At 39.5% G+C, this 19,893-nt stretch overlaps 2 protein-coding genes across 6 annotated transcripts; one reads left to right on the top strand and one right to left on the bottom strand.

Moving 5' to 3' along the window:
* Window positions 1–1,049: 1,049 nt before the first annotated feature.
* mtfr1l (mitochondrial fission regulator 1-like) lies at window positions 1,050–10,987 on the bottom strand. 5 transcript variants are annotated; one of them, XM_028001455.1, is made up of 8 exons: window positions 10,849–10,987; window positions 10,150–10,273; window positions 9,950–10,057; window positions 9,364–9,473; window positions 8,071–8,282; window positions 6,602–6,995; window positions 5,655–5,794; window positions 1,050–1,397 (listed from the first exon to the last, which is right to left on the bottom strand). In XM_028001455.1, exons 2-7 carry the CDS (start codon window positions 10,162–10,164, stop codon window positions 5,674–5,676), a joined length of 960 nt encoding a protein of 319 aa, XP_027857256.1. In that variant the 5' UTR covers window positions 10,165–10,273; window positions 10,849–10,987; the 3' UTR covers window positions 1,050–1,397; window positions 5,655–5,673. The 5 variants fall into 5 exon arrangements, with proteins under 5 accessions (XP_027857256.1, XP_027857257.1, XP_027857255.1 ...); XM_028001456.1 differs by lacking the exon at window positions 1,050–1,397 and adding an exon at window positions 4,089–5,586; XM_028001454.1 differs by lacking the exon at window positions 1,050–1,397 and having other exon boundaries at window positions 4,089–5,794.
* A 7,008-nt stretch (window positions 10,988–17,995) lies between these two features.
* On the top strand, window positions 17,996–19,015 carry LOC114134702 (actin cytoskeleton-regulatory complex protein sla1-like). The gene is made up of 2 exons (XM_028001462.1): window positions 17,996–18,387; window positions 18,795–19,015. Exons 1-2 carry the CDS (start codon window positions 18,045–18,047, stop codon window positions 18,911–18,913), a joined length of 462 nt encoding a protein of 153 aa, XP_027857263.1. The 5' UTR covers window positions 17,996–18,044; the 3' UTR covers window positions 18,914–19,015.
* Window positions 19,016–19,893: the final 878 nt, after the last annotated feature.

The raw sequence follows: 19,893 nt of genomic DNA, 5'->3' as shown, positions 1-19,893 counted from the left end.
ACGATTTACTCAGCACTCATCTTTAAATGGTAACTTAATGAGACGCAGATGACCAAAAATAGAAACAGCGGAGTGATTTGGATTGATCTGATGCAGTCCTTGTGGAGCTGCCGCCATTGTGAGTCAGAGGAGTTTTGTGTCTTGATGACGTGGGGGTGGGTCGCGGGCCGCGTGGGTAACACTCGGGGAAGAGTGGGCGGCCGAGAGGCTCTTGTTTTTCCCCCCAGACCTTTTTCATCCACCGTGTTTTCAACTTGTTGTTGCTACGATACGCTGAAGAAGATGGCCCTCAGGCTGAACAAAGAAGCTGTTTGAGCAGGTAACACAATGATGCTAGCGCTAGCAAAAAATACACTAATGTAACCATGGTTACTTTGGTGGAGTAAAGGGTCTTTAATGGACTATTAGGGACATTGTAGATATAAAAAGAGAGTAAATGTCCACCCATAGAAACTTACAAATTTTGAGATTAATCTCAGAAATCTTCTATTAAAAGAAGCGTGGATATTTTATATATATATATAAAATATCCTATATATATATATATATATATATATATATATATATACATATACTGTATATACATCTATTTTCTAACAGCCTTGTCCCTAGTGGTGTCGGGAGGTGCTGGTTCCTATCTCAACCATGCACACATTCATACCTAGGGAGAATTTGGAGAGACCACCAAACAGTCATGTTTTTGGACTGTGGGAGGAAGCCGGAGTGCCCAGAGAGAACCCACGCATGCACAGGGAGAACATGCAAACTCCGTGCAGAATCGGAAAGTGGAGTCAGCGACACAGTATTAAAGATGGCGGAACCATACCAGAAGGGAAAAGAGAAACAGTCGACCGGAGTCCGATGTGGGATGAAAAATTCACATTTTGCGATTATGTTTAGAAATATAAACTCTCGACAAACTCCTTAAGTTTCACATTAGTAGCGCTTCATTCAGCCGAGCTGCGTATGAACATCTCGGTCTCACACATTTCATTCTTTTCGTCTTTTTTGCAACATAAGTAGCAACCATACACTGCTTTGCATCAACATTTTTCTTCCTAAACTTTATTTTGAGTAAAGTCAAAGAACGTTTGTTACAGTTCGCTTTAATAATGTTTTAATCTGTTTTCTTAAGTTCTCCACTGAGTGTTGCTCAGCCGGTAATTATCCGTTCACCAGGGCCTCATTTTGACACAACGTCCCATTAACGGAGCCCTCCAAAGATATCTGCCTGCATCTAAAATTGGCAGAAGGATCCATTCTTCCTCACCTCCACGGCGGAGGTGACGAGGGACAAAGTAGGCCAAGGACTCAGAAAGTAGGCTGAGAACCACAGAGGAGCTGGATCATCCGGGGAAAGAACAGGAAATGGGAAAGAATGTGGGCCAGCGCTGATCCTGGAAATTTAGACAGAGAGAAATCAAATTACACAGGAAAACTATGGAGTGAAAATAGTGTCAAAAAGATTTGTGTGTGCGTAAAATGATTTGTGCGTGTGTAAAAAGATTTGTGCGTGTGTAAAAAGATTTGTGCGTGCGTAACAGGATTTGTGCGTGCGTAAAAAGATTTGTGCGTGCGTAACAGGATTTGTAAACCTTAAAAATAAAATACATGTTGAAAAAGTACACACAAATCACCTGGTACGCACACACAAAACTGCAGTTACACACAAATCCGGTTACGAGTGCACAACTATTTTTGAGACTCATTTCACGCCTCGGTGGAAGCTCCAAGATTTGTGTGTAGATGGTGCGTTTACATGCTAGTAAAAGCTGGGACATCTGAGTTTTCTTCGGAACTGTTTCTTTTTTCCACAGTTCAATACATATTTCTCTCTTTACTTGTCTCGTGGCTTAGACATATTTTTGTGAGAGAAAAATACATATGTCATTACACCCACGTCTACTTTTTAATACTATAAGATTGTTTATATATGAATCCGCATTTGGGACCTATTCAACTGTAATTACTTGGGTAAAAAATTCAACCACTAGGTGGCGGAAGTTTATTCCGCTCTGACTGGGTGATAAACGTAGACATGGCTGTAATGGGCCAGGAAGATACTGTTTTAAACTGGACCGATGCTAATCGAGGACTAATAGTAGCTTAGCTAACGTAGACATGAGCTATTGCTATAGAAGGGCGAGAACTTTGGGTCGAACTACTTGAAACGTAAAACGTAATCTGAAATAATCTAACAAATACGCATTACAACGGTCAGGAAAACGTGCAAATTTTAACATCCACTAACTTCGGACGGTAAACCACGAACATGATCACTCGGCTGACCCGCCATTCTCTTGTTTCTTCTCTCAGTTTGAATGAAGGCTTTTCCCAGTCAGAGCGGAATAAACTTCCGCCACCTAGTGGTTGAATTTTTTACCCAAGTAATTACAGTTGAATAGGTCCCAAATGCGGATTCATATATAAACAATCTTATAGTATTAAAAAGTAGACGTGGGTGTAATGACATATGTATTTTTCTCTCACAAAAATATGTCTAAGCCACGAGACAAGTAAAGAGAGAAATATGTATTGAACTGTGGAAAAAAGAAACAGTTCCGAAGAAAACTCAGATGTCCCAGCTTTTACTAGCATGTAAACGCACCATCTACACACAAATCTTGGAGCTTCCACCGAGGCGTGAAATGAGTCTCAAAAATAGTTGTGCACTCGTAACCGGATTTGTGTGTAACTGCAGTTTTGTGTGTGCGTACCAGGTGATTTGTGTGTACTTTTTCAACATGTATTTTATTTTTAAGGTTTACAAATCCTGTTACGCACGCACAAATCTTTTTACGCACGCACAAATCTTTTTACGCACGCACAAATCCTGTTACGCACGCACAAATCTTTTTACGCACGCACAAATCCTGTTACGCACGCACAAATCTTTTTACGCACGCACAAATCCTGTTACGCACGCACAAATCTTTTTACGCACGCACAAATCCTGTTACGCACGCACAAATCTTTTTACACACGCACAAATCGTTTTACACACGCACAAATCCTGTTACGCACGCACAAATCATTTTACGCACACACAAATCTTTTTGACACTATTTTCACTCCATAGAAAACCAGCAGGGAGAGACATCTTTAAGCTTTTTACCAATAATATGTTTATTTTCTTCCATTTAATGTTAGAGTTGGGCATTTTTACTACGCAGTACTTTTTACTTTTACTTGAGTAATTTTATTATGAAGTATTTCTTCTTTTGCTTGAGTAAAATTTATGGATTTTCTACCCACTGAATGAAAAACAAACATGTTTTAACCAAAACTTCACCAGACACAGACACACCTGCAGTTTATGTTAAAGTTTACTACGTTTTTTTTATTGAAAGAAACTGGTTTGGACAATTTTTCTTTTGCCTGATTGTCATTTTTTGTTTTGTATAAATTGTCATTTTGGTCCTTAAAATATCAAAATATCCACATAATATAACTCGATGATGTAATTTTAAATATTTTGATATTTCAGTACTTGAATTAACTTTTTACCAAATAATCTTTTTACTCTTATTTGATTAGTAGTGCTACTTTTACTTGAGTACATTTTCTGGGTACTCTACACACCTCTGATGTTAATTCAATTCAGCTCAGGTCAGTTTATATAAAACTGTCGGTATTATATACAAATTTAATTTAATCAACATCATTTTCATCATTTATTAAGCAACACATTTAAAAAAAAATTAATTTCAGGAATGTTTTGTACTCCAGAATATGTAAAAATGTGCAACTATTTGAGTTTTGGTACCCAATTTCTTTTTTATCTCAAGTAAGAATAGCACAACTTCAAGATATATTTTACTCAAGAAAAATTTTAAAGCAATCGCAATAAAAAATACTCAAAGAATAAAAAAGCTTTTTGGTAAAAAGGCGACTCAGGTACTCATCAAAACAGTCAATATTTAAAAAAATGTTTTTACAGTATTATTCTCAAATTTTGTCTATTTTCAAACCCATCATGAAAAAGAAAAATAAACACTTTAATTTTGAATATTTAAAATTATTTGTTTTGGTTGCACTGCCCCCATGTGGTTACACTCTGTTACTACACAATAATCAGAAAGACGCAATCATTTTGAAAACAGTCGCACAACCTTTATTTACAGTTACTTGCATGAAAAAACAAAACCATTAAAATCAACAAAAACAGAATAAACACATTTTGATGAGGTACAAGAGTTACACACTCATTCTATGGCAGGAAAACTCCAAACAAAACCAGGAGGTTCCCTTTAACCAAGAATGCTGTGGGATGTTTATGACACATTTCACCTCAGTTAGGATAAAAAACAAAAAATGAGCGCTGTAGTGCCAAGAAGAGAAAAAAACAAACAGATTTCCATTCTTTAAAACATCCAAATGACCAATAAAGACAGAGAATCTTTATTTGGGGAAACAAAAAAATCCTGGACAGATTCAGGAGAATCTCAACCAACATGGGAATAGTCTGTTTGTTTTGTTTTGTTTTTTTTTTTTACAAAAACTGAACTCATTTTGTTCAAATAGGGCTCAGAATGATGTAAACACACATTTTATTAGGTAGATCAGCTTGTTTACTGTTGAATTAAAGCATTAACTACTAACTTTACTGCTAACAAAAAACACCCAGGTCAGGTTTCGCTTGGTTTTCTAACAGTCAAAACAACAAATTCAACTCCATAAATTAGAATACAATCGCACATTTATCAGTTTTAAAAAGTGGAACGGTTTAGTTTTAATTATTTCTTATATTTTATTTTAATAATTGTGTTGTACTTTCCTTTATTTTATATTTACTGTTCAGAAAATGTGTGCAGTTTGGTCATTTTAATGTTATTTTGTGTAACTATTGTTTGTTTTTAGCAGAACAGATGAAAAAATAGCCCTTTGGCCAATTCTAGTGCATTTACAGACATGTTAATGTGTACTGCCCCTGCCACATAAATAAAAAAATATATATATGATTCATCCTTCAAGATTTATTCCTGCTTGTTTATTACATCAGAGCAATAAAAGAAGATTTTAATCTTTTAGTCTGTTATCAGAAATCCATCAAACAAGCTACTAAAGCTAACTGCTAAAGAAAACAATTGCTGTATTAACACATCAGTGGAAAGTTGAGTGGAAGGAAAAAATCCAACTTATACGTATTCGTGAGGGGATGAAGTATTGGAGTTTTTTTTTTTATGAATTACTGCGTAAAAACAACAATAAATAGATTTGATGTAATATTTCAAGCTATAGTCACCAAACAATCTATACAAGTTCCACTTTTTAGAGCTGAAATAAATCAACGTTTCAATCATATTCTAATTTAAAGAGATGAAAATGTTTCTGGAATCAAAAAGAATTATTTTCTTCACTTTGACACAAGAGACATTTTATCCAACGATGCAAAAGGGAATGAAAATAAAAAAATTGCATCTTTTCTGGTGAAAATCAACAGCCAAGTTGCCTCATTTAGATCCAATAAACAATAAAAAAAGTTTGGAAAACAAGTTTAGAAAAAGCCAGAAAAGAATCTTGATTCTAATCTCTTCTCCGTCTTTTGTTCTGGGATCAGATCTGCTGCTGATCCGTGGGAATAAACTGAAAAGCCTAAAATTAAAAATAAAAATTGAAAAGTCTAAACAAAATTCAGCTCTCCACTGACTTACGTGGCGCAGCAGGAAGTGGCTACTTCCGTTTCACAGCAGCAGCAGAATCCTCTTCCTTCAGGACAAACTTTTTCCTCAGAGCTTCAGAAATCAGCGTGGCGGAGTCTTCCTCTCTGAGCGACGTGCAACCGCGGCTGTACCTGGGAGACAACGCATCGGAGACAACGCATCGTCAGCGCTGGCGGCGGCGGCGGCGGCGGCGCGGGAAAACCCCCCAGATTTTATTCATCCAAGACTCATTTTGATCCACTTGTGTACCAGATCTTATTGTAATTTTTTTTCATACCACGTCCAATTTTTATCTTTTTTTTCATACTAGATACAATTGCAATCAATTTCTTTTGATCCCAGATTTAAATCGGATTTTGTACAAAAAAAATTGATAGAATAAAATTTTTTGTACCAGATTTGATTTAATCATTTTCATCCCAATTACGGTTTTAATCAATTTTTTTTGATACCTAATCAGATTTTAGATCCGTTTCTCATAAAAATCCGATTGATTTTTTTCGTACCAGATTAGATTTTAATCGATTTTTTTCCATCTAGGTTTGATTTTAATTAATTTTTTTCTGTTTTCTTTTTAAGAAATAAATTAGAAATGACAGAAAATATTTTCTAAAACTTTTTTTAGTCTCTCCTTCTGTTTGCCGTATGACGGAGTATCAGAGCCCTGCAATGAGAATTTTGGTTTAATTATGAGAAACAGTCATAATATCAGAATAAAGACAATTTTACCAGAATAACATCTTAAAATTATAAGGGAAAATGTGTTTTAATGAGAAGAAAAGGTTTGATAATGAATTCAGTAAATTTTCATGTTGGACTTCCTGCTCATTATTTTCTAATATTAAAGTTTTATTCTTGCGTTATCTCGCCTGTATCGGATCTGGTTTTATTCTGGAGAACAAACAGGAAGCTGCAGGTGAGCTCTGCGCGTTCCTCACCTGTCTTTGCTCATCTTCATCTTGTTCATGTCCTTCAGGATGTCCATGACGTCGGCGAAACTCGTCGACTTGGACAGCGACACCGTGTCTTCCTCCGCCTCCCTGAACTCCATGCTGGGCCGGTCCAGGTCGAAGGTCGCCGACGCCGTCATGGAAACAGGAGGCAGCGGGTCGGGCAGCAGCTCTGACACGACGGAGACCACGTCCTTCTCATCTTCCTCCACTGGCTCTTCGTCGTCCTCCTCCTCTTCCTCCTCAGTGACGTCGCTGATGACGAAGGAAGCGGGAGCGGCGGCGGCGGCCGGCTGGAAGGAGGCGGCCTCGAACGGCGCCATGGAGAACGCCATGCTGGTGTCGTCGGGGGAGAGAAGTTCAGGGGTCAGCGGGTTGGAGTCTGGAGGGAGAATCACAATTTTCAATTAAGTTAATTGCAGGGTCTGTAATTAAGCAATCAAAGACTTTGCTGAAAAGTTGCTTTTTAATTTAGTTTCGTCTTATTTCAAGTAAACTAATATTTGTACTAGAAATTAGACAAAAATACTTGGCAAGATTTTGTGTTTTTGCAGTGTACTTAAAACTGCATTTAATTATATTTTTAATCACATTTTTGAATTTATTGACATTTATTGGTGCTCTCATGGAACAAACTGAAGACTTCAGATCCGATTTCAAACTTTTTTTTGATCCGATCCAATTTGAATCTATCTTTTTGTACTAGATCCATAAATAAAAATAACATTTTAGATATCAGCTTATTTTTTATTTAAAGTCATTAATTGAAATTTATTGAGTAAACAAAATCTAAATTCTTATCCTGATATGACGTTTTTGATGATAAATGATAAAAGCCCAGCAATAATTGTCATTTAGTGCAATTAGAGGAATTTTAATGAGTACAGGCTTTAAGAAATAATAGACAGAAACTGGAAGAAAGCAGGTAAACAAGCCGACAAATGAATGGAGACACGAATCTTTTTAGGACAAAACTGGAAATATGATACGGAAGTACAAACATTTTTCCTAAAACTTTTTTGTCTGGAACTGAAAACTAAGTCAAATTCTTCCAGGAACCTTTTATACAAATCAACCAGAAAACTTTGAAGAGAAAATGTTTTAAATTATCTGTCATGTGATGTGCAGCTACCGCAGAAAGGCGAGGATAATCTTCCATCGCAGACCTACAAACTGTTATGAGCCTCTAAAAACCGGCGCCGAGTCACCAAACCACCAAACGGCTTACAGGGAATCAGGGCGGCTGACTGGGCAGCAGCACAGAGAGTCACACGAAGGCTCAGCTACAGGCAAGAAAAACTAACAAGAAGAAATGAGTTGTGAGCCTCTAAAAACTGAGTTATCAGTCTCTGAACACTGAGATTATTTCATTTAACAAAAATGTTTTCTCAGATTCAGTTTTTGTTATTTTTGCTAGTATTATTTAACTATAATAACTCTGTTCTGGAGTTACTGACCCGAGTCGCTGGCAACGATCTTGGCGATCTGCGCTCTGAGGCGGCTCAGCTCCTCCTGCAGCGCCGTGGTTCGGTTCAGCGCCGTCACGCCCGGCTTCCTCAGACCCTCCATCCGCTTCCCCTCCCGCCGGAAGTTCGGCACGGACGAGTTCCTGTGCAGAACGAGGAGCGGCGTGGGCCGCCACTCGTGTTTCAGGGGCCGCGAGTCGCTTCTGCACAGAGAACGGAGGTCACTTTTAAAAAGCAGCCGAAGACATGTTTGTTTTAATTTGTTTTACGTTCCACATACGCTGTTTTATCTTTCCTTCTGTTTTATTTGATGTTTTATTTTTTGTAAAGCACTTCATGGTTTAGCACCAATCAAATCAAAAAGGAAGCAAAGTTTATCACATAAAACCTCCGATTTAACGTATTTCAGTTGAACAAAGAAGTTCCAAAAAATGAACATTTGGTTGGCAAAAAGTTTGAGAGGTAGAGTTTAATTAAATATAACTTTACTGTCACAATATCAAGGTTTATAAACTTTCTCCACAGTAAAATTAAAATACTTTTCAACCATTTTCAAGATAAGTCTTCAAACTTTTCCATCACTGCACTTTGGAGATAAGAACAATACAAAATAATCTAAAAAAGATAAAACAGCTTAACTTCACTGTTATATATAATTTATTGCTGCTGTTAATGATGCTCATGATGGTATTCTACAGCAGGAATGAGGTAAACTAAAGTTTTACATTTTAAAATGTAAAACACTCACACTCTGCACACCTGACTGGTCTGAGAACAAAAACACAAATTTTACAACTTTAACATATAAAAAATAATCCAACTTGTATTTCAATTGCACAAATCAATAACTCATTTATCCATTAGGATTATTAAATATTCAAAATTAAATTTAAAAAAAAGTTCTTGTTAAGTTTTCTCTCATCTAGCAAATATGAATAATTTTGGTACCTGAAGAAACATTTAGTCTGATTTCAGTTCAAAAATGGAGAAGAAAAATGTGTATGTCTTTTTCTTAAGTGTGTAAAAATATCTGGCTTCAACTGTAACATTATTAATTTGGGCTTTTAATCAAACATTAGATTGTACTATATTGCAAAACTGTGCAGTTTGAATATTAATATATACTCTAAACTCTGAGTATAGAGTTTCAAGGACTCTATACAGAAATCAATCACTTTCTAAATCTTGAAAACTTCTAATTTTCAAGGATTTTGTACTTTTATGTACAAATCCTTGTACATAAACCAGGATTTGTTTAATCAGAAACAGATTTGGATTTCGGACCTGACTCTGGCGTACGTCTCCTCCTCGTCTGCGACGATCCAGGCGATGTCAGCCAAGGTCGGAACCGACGGGCCGTCGAGCGGACGGAGCGAGGGCAGACCGGGCAGTTCCTGGTGGAGCAAGACGCGCCATTTTTACTCATCCAGAAGTGGTTTTATTGGTTAAAAACAGCAAAACACAGATTCAATAAGCATCCCAATAATAAAGGACAATATTTTAGTTCTATTATAATAAAAAAAGAACCCAACTAAAAGAGGTTTTTAATTAATAAAAGAGGCTCTCACCTGATATTAAGCAGAATATTTGGCATATATAACAGATGTGGGAATTGGAGTTAAATATCCTGATAGAGGATCCAGTATGGGGAAGAATTTGACTGGAAATTGAAAGTTAGGTATTTTTACACCCCCTCTTATCATTTCTAATTTGTAAAGGAACCGTCGACTGCATGTAACTGGACAAAATGTGTAGAGATCAAAGACAATACGCACATATTCTGGAAATGCCCAGTTATCAAAACATATTGGAGAAATATTAAGGTGGAGTAGATAAAAACACACAGTGCAACTCAGGATGTGAAGCGTACCTGAAAACATGCCCTCTGTGGAGGCTTTAGAGGAAGAGTGGAGCCTATCCTTCTGACGACGCTGCGGGCGGCTCCGTGGGGCTTATTCTGCCAGATGGGAATCATTTCCTGTAGAATTAAAAATAAATAAAAACACTCCTGATCTCTCCTCATCGTGTATACCTGCTTTTTGCACAACTTTCCCACAGGCATAATCTTACTGTCTCCGTTTCCATGGTGACGGTGTGTCGGCCTCATTCGTCGCAAACCAAATCTTGGTGCAAGTACTGTCTGAAGAAGGAGCAGCTCAGTAAACTGATGTCATGTTGCTGCGAATGCTAATTCCTGGGATTAAACACAAAACTCGCTGAGGTCAAATTCAAACAAATAATTAAAAAAAAAAACTGTTACAAGTTTTTTTCAGTTAAAATGATCTTTCCAATGTTTCATTAATCCATTGAAACTTTTCCCAAATGAGGCAATTTTAAGTAATTACAGTATTTTTACAAAACAAAAAAAACTGCTTAAATGTGAAGTTTTATTTCAATAACGTAGGCATTAAAAAAATTAATAAAAACTATGCAAAATCTTTGTAGCTAAACTAAAAATATTTATATATAGACGGTTAATGTTTTAATGACCTGCAGACTGAACATAGTAAAGATATATTCTAACGTGAGTCGCTTTCGGTGATGCCAGAAAAAGATATTCACCAGAGAAAAGTGTTCGTTGCGATAAATATTTCAACCGTTGGTAGAAAGTACCAACAGCCCCGGCCGGGTGGCTAGGCTAGCATTAGGAACCCACAGTTAGCATTCACCGCACCGACACCGAGAACCCGGTTGACCTAAAGGGTTTCTTTACTCGGTAAACTAAACACTTCTGTCTAAAATTCATTCTAAATCAAGAGAACAACTTACGGGATATAAAAGCTGAATCGTGAGAGGCTAACGCACAACTGCCTCTGAGAGTAACCGCTTCTCCTCTGTTGACGTTTGTTAGGCCGGAAACCTGCGTCTCCCTGTCCTGTAATCTGATTGGCTGCACCAGAGAGGTCTGTGAGAGTCTGTCCCCCTTGTGTCGGGAGCGCGCATTGCAGCCAGAGAGGCGGATCTGGCCATTTTCACGGCTCTTCTGATCGATTTATCGGTAAAACAACTCAGTTAATCATGTCAAGGTTGCAACATTCGGTTTAATCGGCAGCTGTTGTTTTAAAAAGAAGCAATAATAAAACTGTAAAATACATAAATAAACGAGGTCTTTTTACCCTGTTTTGTGTTGTTATTTTAAAGAGAATCGGTCTTTTTCCAACTTTTGTCACTTAAGTCTGACAAATAAAAGTAAGTCACCAAAACACAGTTTTCCAACAAGTAGTGTGTATTTATAATTTTTCATTGCTGCTGATAGCAGGGCACAAAAATTAAGACTTCCTGAAAAGATGAGAGTGTACACTTTCTGGTAAATACCTTTCTAATGTAAAATATGACAGATTACTGGAGTAAAGAAATTTATAGTATACTACGTGCTATCACACATAGCATTTTTTGAGAATTTGGAAACAGTTGCTCTTTATTTCCCAAAGTTATGGGGAAAGGAGAGGAGAGAATGGATATTTCAGCTGCCTGAAATAATCCTTTCCCTCTCCATAACATGGGAACAAATTAATTTTCCAGAAAATCTTTAACTGTGCTTATTCCTCTCTTCATCAACAATGAATCCTGTGGATTTGATACCATTTGCTTCTTAATTGCCAAAGTTATGAGGGGAGAACCATATATTATAGCTGTCTGAAATAATTCGTTCCCCCTCCATAACATGGGAACAAATTAAGTTACCAAAAGTCTTTAACTGTGTCTGTTCCTCTCATCATCATCAACAGATTCTGTGGATTTGGTGACATTTAATCATTATTTGCCAAAGTTATGAGGGGGGAACCACATATTTTAGCCATCTGAAATAATCCGTTCCTTCTCCATAACATGGGAACAAATTAATTCACCTGCAAGTATTTAGCTCTGTTTATTCCTCTATTCATCAACAATAAAACATGTAGGTTTGAAAACATTTGCTCATTATTTGCCAAAGTTATGAGGGGGAACCACACATTTTAGCTGCCTGAAATACCATGTTCCCCATACATAACATGGGAAATAATTATTTTTCTCACAATCTCTTTAACTGTTCTTAGTTTCCTCTTCATCAGCAACAAATCCTGTGGATTTGGTGACATTTGATTATTATTTGCCAAAGTTAAAGGGAGGGAACCAAATATTTGAGCCACCTGATATAATCCGTTCCCACTCTATAACATGGGAACAAATGAATTTACCAGCAAGTCTTTAACTGTGCTTTGGAAACATTTGCTCTTCATTTCACAAAGGCAAGGGGCCTTGGGATTTAAACTATTTTCCATAGCTACCTTATATTAAAGTCCTGTAAGGATAAATATCAAACATATTTTTCAAAATGTAATTTATTAACCATTATACAACATACATAAAACAACACACCACAGCAAACTCAGAAGCCTAAGGCAAACACGCAAAGCACTGATAAGTTCTTTCAATTGGTTTTATTTTTTGCCTAATAGATGATATTGTTGTTATTTTTGCCCCTGTTTTATTTATTTATTGCAGGCTGAGGTTGATGCTGCTGTCCAGCTGCTACTGCAGCTGAAAATGGACTACAAACAGATGACTGGTCAGGACTACAAAGCAGGATGTCCACCATCAGTGAACGATGCTGCGCCGAACAACGGCCCGGCAGCAGATGGAGCCGGTGAGGACGATACAGTGGATCCATGGACCGTTTCAACCACCAACGCCACGGGAGTCGATTATGACAAATTAATAGGTGAGAGTCCAGTTAGCTCTAAGTCTGAGGGGAGGGATAATCCATTATGGCGGATTGATAAACATTCTTTCTCTTATTTTATTTTTTTTTAGTGAGGTTTGGCAGCAGTAAAATCGACCAGGAGCTGGTGGACAGAATAGAGAAGGTTTGTGGACAGAAGCCCCATCGCTTCCTACGAAGAGGAATTTTCTTCTCACACAGGTGTTTGTTCTTCCAACTAATAACTGACATATTAATCATATTAAACTTTTCACATTGTAATTATGAACTTCAGTATGCTCTATTTTATTGCATAATTTAGCATAATTTTTCAAATCTTTTGGAAATAAAAATGATTTCCTATTGTTTCCAGCTCCCTCACTGCAAAAACACAAAATCTCACCAAGTAGTTTTGGTTTAGTTTATTGTGCAAACATCTTAGTGCACTTAAGATAAGACACAACTAACTTATGAGTAACTTTTCAGAAAGATAAAGGAGCTTGTTTTAAATCAGTGATTCCTTAATATTGATGAAAAAATATTAGTTCCACTGGCAGATTATTTCACTTATGACTGGGGAAAATGTTTTGTTTTAAATATCATATTCTGTCAATGGAACTAATAATTCTTCAGCAATTTTAAGGAATATCTTTCTTAAAAGTTGCTCATTAGTCAGTTTTGTCTTATTTTAAGTGTACTAAGATATTTTCACTAGAAACTGGCCAAAGAAAATACTTGGTAAAATTTTGCCGTCAAAATTCAACTTTACTGAGCCCAAAGGGAAATGAAATGTTGTTGTAACTCATGTATATTTGGTTAATGATAACATTACCCAAACCACAAATTTCAGTAATTACATTCAAACTAATCAAACTCAATTTCTCAGAAAATAATCCTAAATAATAACTAATTAAAATTAATTTTAAATACTGAAATAGTCTAATTATGGTAAGGCTGAACAATATTACAATATCATGAAATTAGTGTCTTACATCTGTATCAATAATTTTTTGTTAGTTTTTCTGTTTTAAATATTTGGAATACTTTCTTGTTTTATCCATAGTTTTCACACCACAATGTCTTTTAACTTCTTTTTTTATTTCTAAGCAATTATGAGGAATGCAGGCAAAACCAGAAACTGCTGCTGCGCAAGTGACTCAACAGGCTGTTGCTAGGTAACCAAAGAATGAGTGAGTTGCTAAGTAACCAAAGAGTGAGAACATTATTTGATTCCACCAACCTTTCTTAGCTAGAGAGAGGTTGAGCCATAGACACAATAAAAGAATAGGCGCCTCATGGACCGCTCTTGCCTACTGTCGCCGACGTGACGTAGGGCCGCCATCTTGGAGTGGTCGCCCGCTCCACTCAGCGTTGTACGTTTGAGGTACAATTAAGTGTTAGCGCATTTAATTAATTATAACTAGCTAAATCCTAAACAGATTTTCATGCTTTTTTCTAGAAACCTTATTCAAACAACTACCATAGCTACATTTACGAGGAAAATATATTTTTTAAAGTATTAAAAGTAAGTGCCGATTTCAGCCTTGGTGATATATTACAAGCTGAATTTTCTCCAATAGCCGTCAGCTAAGCCGAGCTGCATTCAGCCGCAAAGTTTGTTTTTATTCAAACTTCAGCAGTTTTCTAGCTGTTCTGCTGAGGTAGTGACATCAATTTGTGACATCACGTAAATTGATGTCACAAAGACACTCCACTTTGTGGAGCTAGAATGCATCACAAAGCTGCATTCTTGAATTCTGGTCATAACCATTGAGGAAGACAGCGAGAGAGCAACTAGAAGGATTTTTTCCCAATAAGAGATTGAAATCAAAAGCTTTTCAAGATAAAAAGACAAATCCTAACAAACAAATAAAAGAAAACATTGAGCAGTTTTTGGATTTGTTCATACAAAAGGGATAAACAATGAGTCAGAGCAGTAAGGCATCAACTTCTGTTTCTGAGAATGAAAATATTCAACAAACCTTAGCTAGAGAGACACAGAAGCTCCACGGTGTCTTGAAAGAAATTTGCATGATGTCTATTGAGAGACAGACTCTAATTAAAGGAAATGAGGAGCTGAAAATTCAAGTTATAAGCTTAGAAAAAGCTGCCCTTGAAAAAGACAAGCTGCTCCAGGACAAAGACGAGGAATTACAAAAACTATTCGACGTAACCAGAACTATAAAGGAGGATAACACTACCCTGGAGCAGATAAACACCGCCCTCAAGCAGGAAAACACCAACTTGGGTCAGAAAAACACTTCATTGGAACAGGAAAAAAGCGCCTTGGAGCAAAAAAATAGCACCTTGGAAAAGGAAAAAAATACTGTGAAGCAGGAAAATACTGCCTTGAAGCAAATAAACACCCCTTTGGAGAATAAAAGCACCACCCAGGAGCAAGTAAACACTGCCCTGAAGAAGGAAAAAGCTATCCTGGAGAAGGAAAAGACTGCTCTGGTGGAGAATAGCACCACCCTGGAGCAAATAAACACTGCCCTGAAGAAGGAAAAGACTGCTCTGGTGGAGAAAAGCACCACCCTGGAGCAAGTAAACACTGCCCTGAAGAAGGAAAAAGCTATCCTGGAGAAGGAAAATACTGCTCTGGTGGAGAAAAGCACCACCCTGGAGCAAGTAAACACTGCCCTGAAGAAGGAAAAAGCTATCCTGGAGAAGGAAAATACTGCTCTGGTGGAGAAAAGCACCACCCAGGAGCAAGTAAACACTGCCCTGAAGAAGGAAAAAGCTATCCTGGAGAAGGAAAATACTGCTCTGGTGGAGAAAAGCACCACCCTGGAGCAAGTAAACACTGCCCTGAAGAAAGAAAAAGCTATCCTGGAGAAGGAAAATACTGCTCTGGTGGAGAATAGCACCACCCTGGAGCAAATAAACACCACCCTGGAGAAGGAAAAAGCTATCCTGGAGAAGGAAAATACTGCTCTGGTGGAGAATAGCACCACCCTGGAGCAAGTAAACACTGCCCTGAAGAAGGAAAAGACTGCTCTGGTGGAGAAAAGCACCACCCTGGAGCAAGTAAACACTGCCCTGAAGAAGGAAAAAGCTATCCTGGAGAAGGAAAATACTGCTCTGGTGGAGAAAAGCACCACCCTGGAGCAAGTAAACACTGCCCTGAAGAAGGAAAAAGCTATCCTGGAGAAGGAAAATACTGCTCTGGTGGAGAAAAGCACCACCCTGGAGCAAGTAAACACTGCCCTGAAGAAGGAAAAGACTGCTCTGGTGGAGAATAGCATCACCCTGGAGCAAGTAAACACTGCCCTGAAGAAAGAAAAAGCTATCCTGGAGAAGGAAAAGATTGCTCTGGTGGAGAAAAGCACCACCCTGGAGCAAGTAAACACCTCCCTGGAGAAGGAAAAAGCAATCCTGGAGAAGGAAAAGACTGCTCTGGTGGAGAAAAGCACCACCCTGGAGCAAGTAAACACCGCTCTGAAGAGGGAAAAAGCTATCCTGGAGAGGGAAAAGACTGCTCTGGTGGAGAAAAGCACCATCCTGGAGCAAGTAAACACCTCCCTGGAAAAGGAAAAAGCTATCCTGGAGAAGGAAAAGACTGCTCTAGTGGAGAATAGCATCACCCTGGAGCAAGTAAACACTGCCCTGAAGAAGGAAAAGACTGCTCTGGTGGAGAAAAGCACCACCCTGGAGCAAGTAAACACTGCCCTGAAGAAAGAAAAAGCTATCCTGGAGAAGGAAAAGATTGCTCTGGTGGAGAAAAGCACCACCCTGGAGCAAGTAAACACCTCCCTGGAGAAGGAAAAAGCAATCCTGGAGAAGGAAAAGACTGCTCTGGTGGAGAAAAGCACCACCCTGGAGCAAGTAAACACCGCTCTGAAGAGGGAAAAAGCTATCCTGGAGAGGGAAAAGACTGCTCTGGTGGAGAAAAGCACCATCCTGGAGCAAGTAAACACCTCCCTGGAAAAGGAAAAAGCTATGCTGGAGAAGGAAAATACTGCTCTGGTGGAGAAAAGCACCACCCTGGAGCAAGTAAACACCGCCCTGGAGAAGGAAAAAGCTATCCTGGAGAAGGAAGAGTCTGCTCTGGTGGAGAAAAGCACCATCCTGGAGCAAGTAAACACCGCCCTGGAGAAGAAAAATATCGCCCTGAAGCAGGAAAAAAATACCCTGGAGCAAATAAACACTGCCCTGGAGCAGGAAAGCACCGCCCTGGGTCAGACAAACATAGCCCAGGAGAAGGAACAAAATATCCTGGAGCAGAAAAACCCTGCTCTGGAGCAAAAAAGTACCACCTTCGAGCAGAAAATCACCACCCTGCAGTGCATGAACACCAACTTTGAGCAGGAAAACACCGACCTGGAGCTTGAAGTGGACCAGCAGAACCAGCAGCCATTTGAAGAAGAAACCCACGAAGCCAGCCAGTGGGTTTCAGACCAGCCACGGAATCAGTCGCCTGTATGCAGTCGTGGGACCAGAGGCTTCTCCAATACACTTCTGAAAATGTACCAGACAGACACTCTTAGGTACTGGGTTGAAAGATGGTACTTCTAAATTAAGAAGTACCATGAGGGCTCCAAGCTTCATGCTTGATCATCAGTAGCAGAAAAGATTGAGGACAACAGGACTGCGGAGCTTGACACCTGGGGCCTGATGGCGGAAGAGCTTAACCCTTGAAAGTTGTTGGCAGGAGAGGGAGAGCTTGAGGCCCGCAGGACTGCGGTGCCATGGGAACTTGAGACCATCGTACTCAGGTCTCCTTCATCACCAGACGATTCCTTTGTCGCCAGGTCATCAGACACTTATTTATATTATGAACTCTAGTTTTGTTTTTATTTTAGTTAGGCTTCGGATGAGGAGCTTGGGGCCAGCAGTGCCTCCCTACAAAGCCTCTAGGGCTTTGTAGCGAGTCCTGTTGGTCTCCCAGCTGACCTCTAGGGCTTCATAGCGAGTCCCGTTGGTCTCCGGGCTGACCTCTAGGGCTTCATAGTGAGTCCCGTTGGTCTCCGGGCTGACCTCCAAGGCTTGGTGGCGAGTCCTTTGGTCTCTGGGCTGACCTCTAGGGCTTCATAGCGAGTCCCGTTGGTCTCCGGGCTGACCTCTAGGGCTTCATAGCGAGTCCCGTTGGTCTCCGGGCTGACCTCTAGGGCTTCATAGTGAGTCCCGTTGGTCTCCGGGCTGACCTCCAAGGCTTGGTGGCGAGTCCTTTGGTCTTTGGGCTGACCTCCAGGGCTTCATAGTGAGTCTTGTTGGTCTCCTGCTCAACCTCCAGGGCTTCATAGCAAGTCTTGTTGGTCTCCGGACTGACCTCCAGGGCTTCATGGCGAGTCCCACTGGTCTCCTGCCCGACCTCCAGGGCTTCATAGCGAGTCCCATTGGTCTCCTGCCCGACCTCCAGGGCTTCATAGTGAGTCCCGTTGGTCTCCAGACTGACCTCCAAGGCTTCATAGCGAGTCTTGTTGGTCTCCGGGCTGACCTCCAGGGCTTGGTGGCGAGTCCCGTTGGTTTCCTGCCCGACTTCCAGGGCTTCATAGTGAGTCCCGTTGGTCTCCAGACTGACCTCCAAGGCTTCATAGCGAGTCTTGTTGGTCTCCGGGCTGACCTCCAGGGCTTGGTGGCGAGTCCCGTTGGTCTCCCGGCCTGCCTCCAGGGCTTCATAGCGAGTCCCATTGGTTTCCTGCCCGACTTCCAGGGCTTCATAGCGAGTCTTGTTGGTCTCCAGACTGACCTCCAAGGCTTCATAGCGAGTCTTGTTGGTCTCCAGACTGACCTCCAAGGCTTCATAGCGAGTCTTGTTGGTCTCCAGACTGACCTCCAAGGCTTCATAGCGAGTCTTGTTGGTCTCCAGACTGACCTCCAAGGCTTCATAGCGAGTCTTGTTGGTCTCCGGACTGACCTCCAAGGCTTCATTGAGGGTCCCATCATCCACCGGAGCTTCGTCGTGGGTCCCATTGGCCTCCAGGTTCCTCCTCTTCTGACGGCAGGTACTTGCTCCGCTGCCAGTGTTGCCGGTCCCATCGACCTCCCAGCCAGGTCAGGAGGTCGGCTGGGAGGTCAACAGGACCTGCAACAAGGCTCAGGAGGTCAGCCAGGATGGGACACATCCCCAAGGTTCCCGCTCTGCCGCCAGCGTCCCCCAAGGTTTCTACTCTGCTGCCGGCGTTCTCCTCAGATTCCTCTGTTCCTTAGTTGTTTCCATTTAACTCTGCGTTGTTTTCCACATCTGTTCTTCATTGGTGATTCAAATTATGTTTATTTCTTGTTTCTAGTTATTTTCATGTGTTTTAATTAGGTTTCTTTAGTCTACTTACTCCTTTGTGTTTGTATTTTGGTTATTTCCCCTTGTGATCCTCCAGCAGTTGGAAAATAAGGGAATCTAAAATGATTGATTGTATATTGTAATTGTAAAGACATATTTTTCTAAAAAGAAAGCCTTATATTTTTGGTTTCTTTCCTAGATCCAGTGTGACATGTGCCTGAGGTGGTTCCATCAGGCATGTGTGGGAAGCCCACCAATTGAAAAAACTTATCAGTGTCAGGAACAGACACAGTTAAAGACTTGCTGATAAATTAATTTATTCCCATGTTATAGAGTGGGAACGGATTATATCAGGCGGCTAAAATATTTGGTTCCCTTTTTTAACTTTGGCAAATAATTTCAGGCATTATATGGATATTCAGCTGAAATATCCATTCTCTCCTCTCCTCCCCCCATAACTTTGGGAAATAAAGAGCAACTGTTTCCAAATTCTCAAAAAATGTTATGTGTGATAGCATGTAGTATACTATAAATTTCCTTAATCCAGTAATCTGTCATATTTTACATTAGAACAGGATTTACCAAAAAGTCTACACTCTCATCTTTTCAGGAAGTCTTAATTTTTGTGTCCTGCTATCACCAGCTTCCATCCTCTTATATCAGCAATGAAAAATTATAAATACACACAACGTGTTGGAAAACTGTGTTTGGTGACTTACTTTTATTTGTCAGACTTAAGTGACAAAAGTTGGAAAAAGACCGATTCTCTTAGCGTTTAAAATAACAACACAAAACAGCGTAAAAAGACCTCGTTTATTTATTTATTTTACAGTTTTATTATTGCTTCTTTTTAAAACAACATCTGCCGATTAAACTGAATGTTACAACCTTGACATGATTATATTAGTTG

The sequence above is a fragment of the Xiphophorus couchianus genome, chromosome 19, assembly GCF_001444195.1.
Source record: "Xiphophorus couchianus chromosome 19, X_couchianus-1.0, whole genome shotgun sequence".
In the NCBI taxonomy this organism is placed as follows: domain Eukaryota; kingdom Metazoa; phylum Chordata; class Actinopteri; order Cyprinodontiformes; family Poeciliidae; genus Xiphophorus; species Xiphophorus couchianus.
The sequence above is the reverse complement of the archived record's forward strand: the minus strand, read 5'-3'. Positions and strand labels throughout refer to the sequence as shown.

Excerpts from the sequence above, each read along its gene's own strand:
- mtfr1l (XM_028001455.1), bottom strand. Across the intron at positions 9,474-9,949 it reads CACAGAGGGCATGTTTTCAG|GAACTGCCCGGTCTGCCCTC; the intron begins GTACGCTTCACA and ends TTGCTCCACCAG. Across the intron at positions 5,795-6,601 it reads ATGAAGATGAGCAAAGACAG|GTACAGCCGCGGTTGCACGT; the intron begins GTGAGGAACGCG and ends GTTGTCTCCCAG.
- LOC114134702 (XM_028001462.1), top strand. The coding sequence starts at position 18,045 with ATGGCGAGTCCCACTGGTCTCCTGCCCGACCTCCAGGGCTTCATAGCG. Across the intron at positions 18,388-18,794 it reads CCTCCAGGGCTTCATAGCGA|CAAGGCTCAGGAGGTCAGCC; the intron begins GTCCCATTGGTT and ends CAGGACCTGCAA.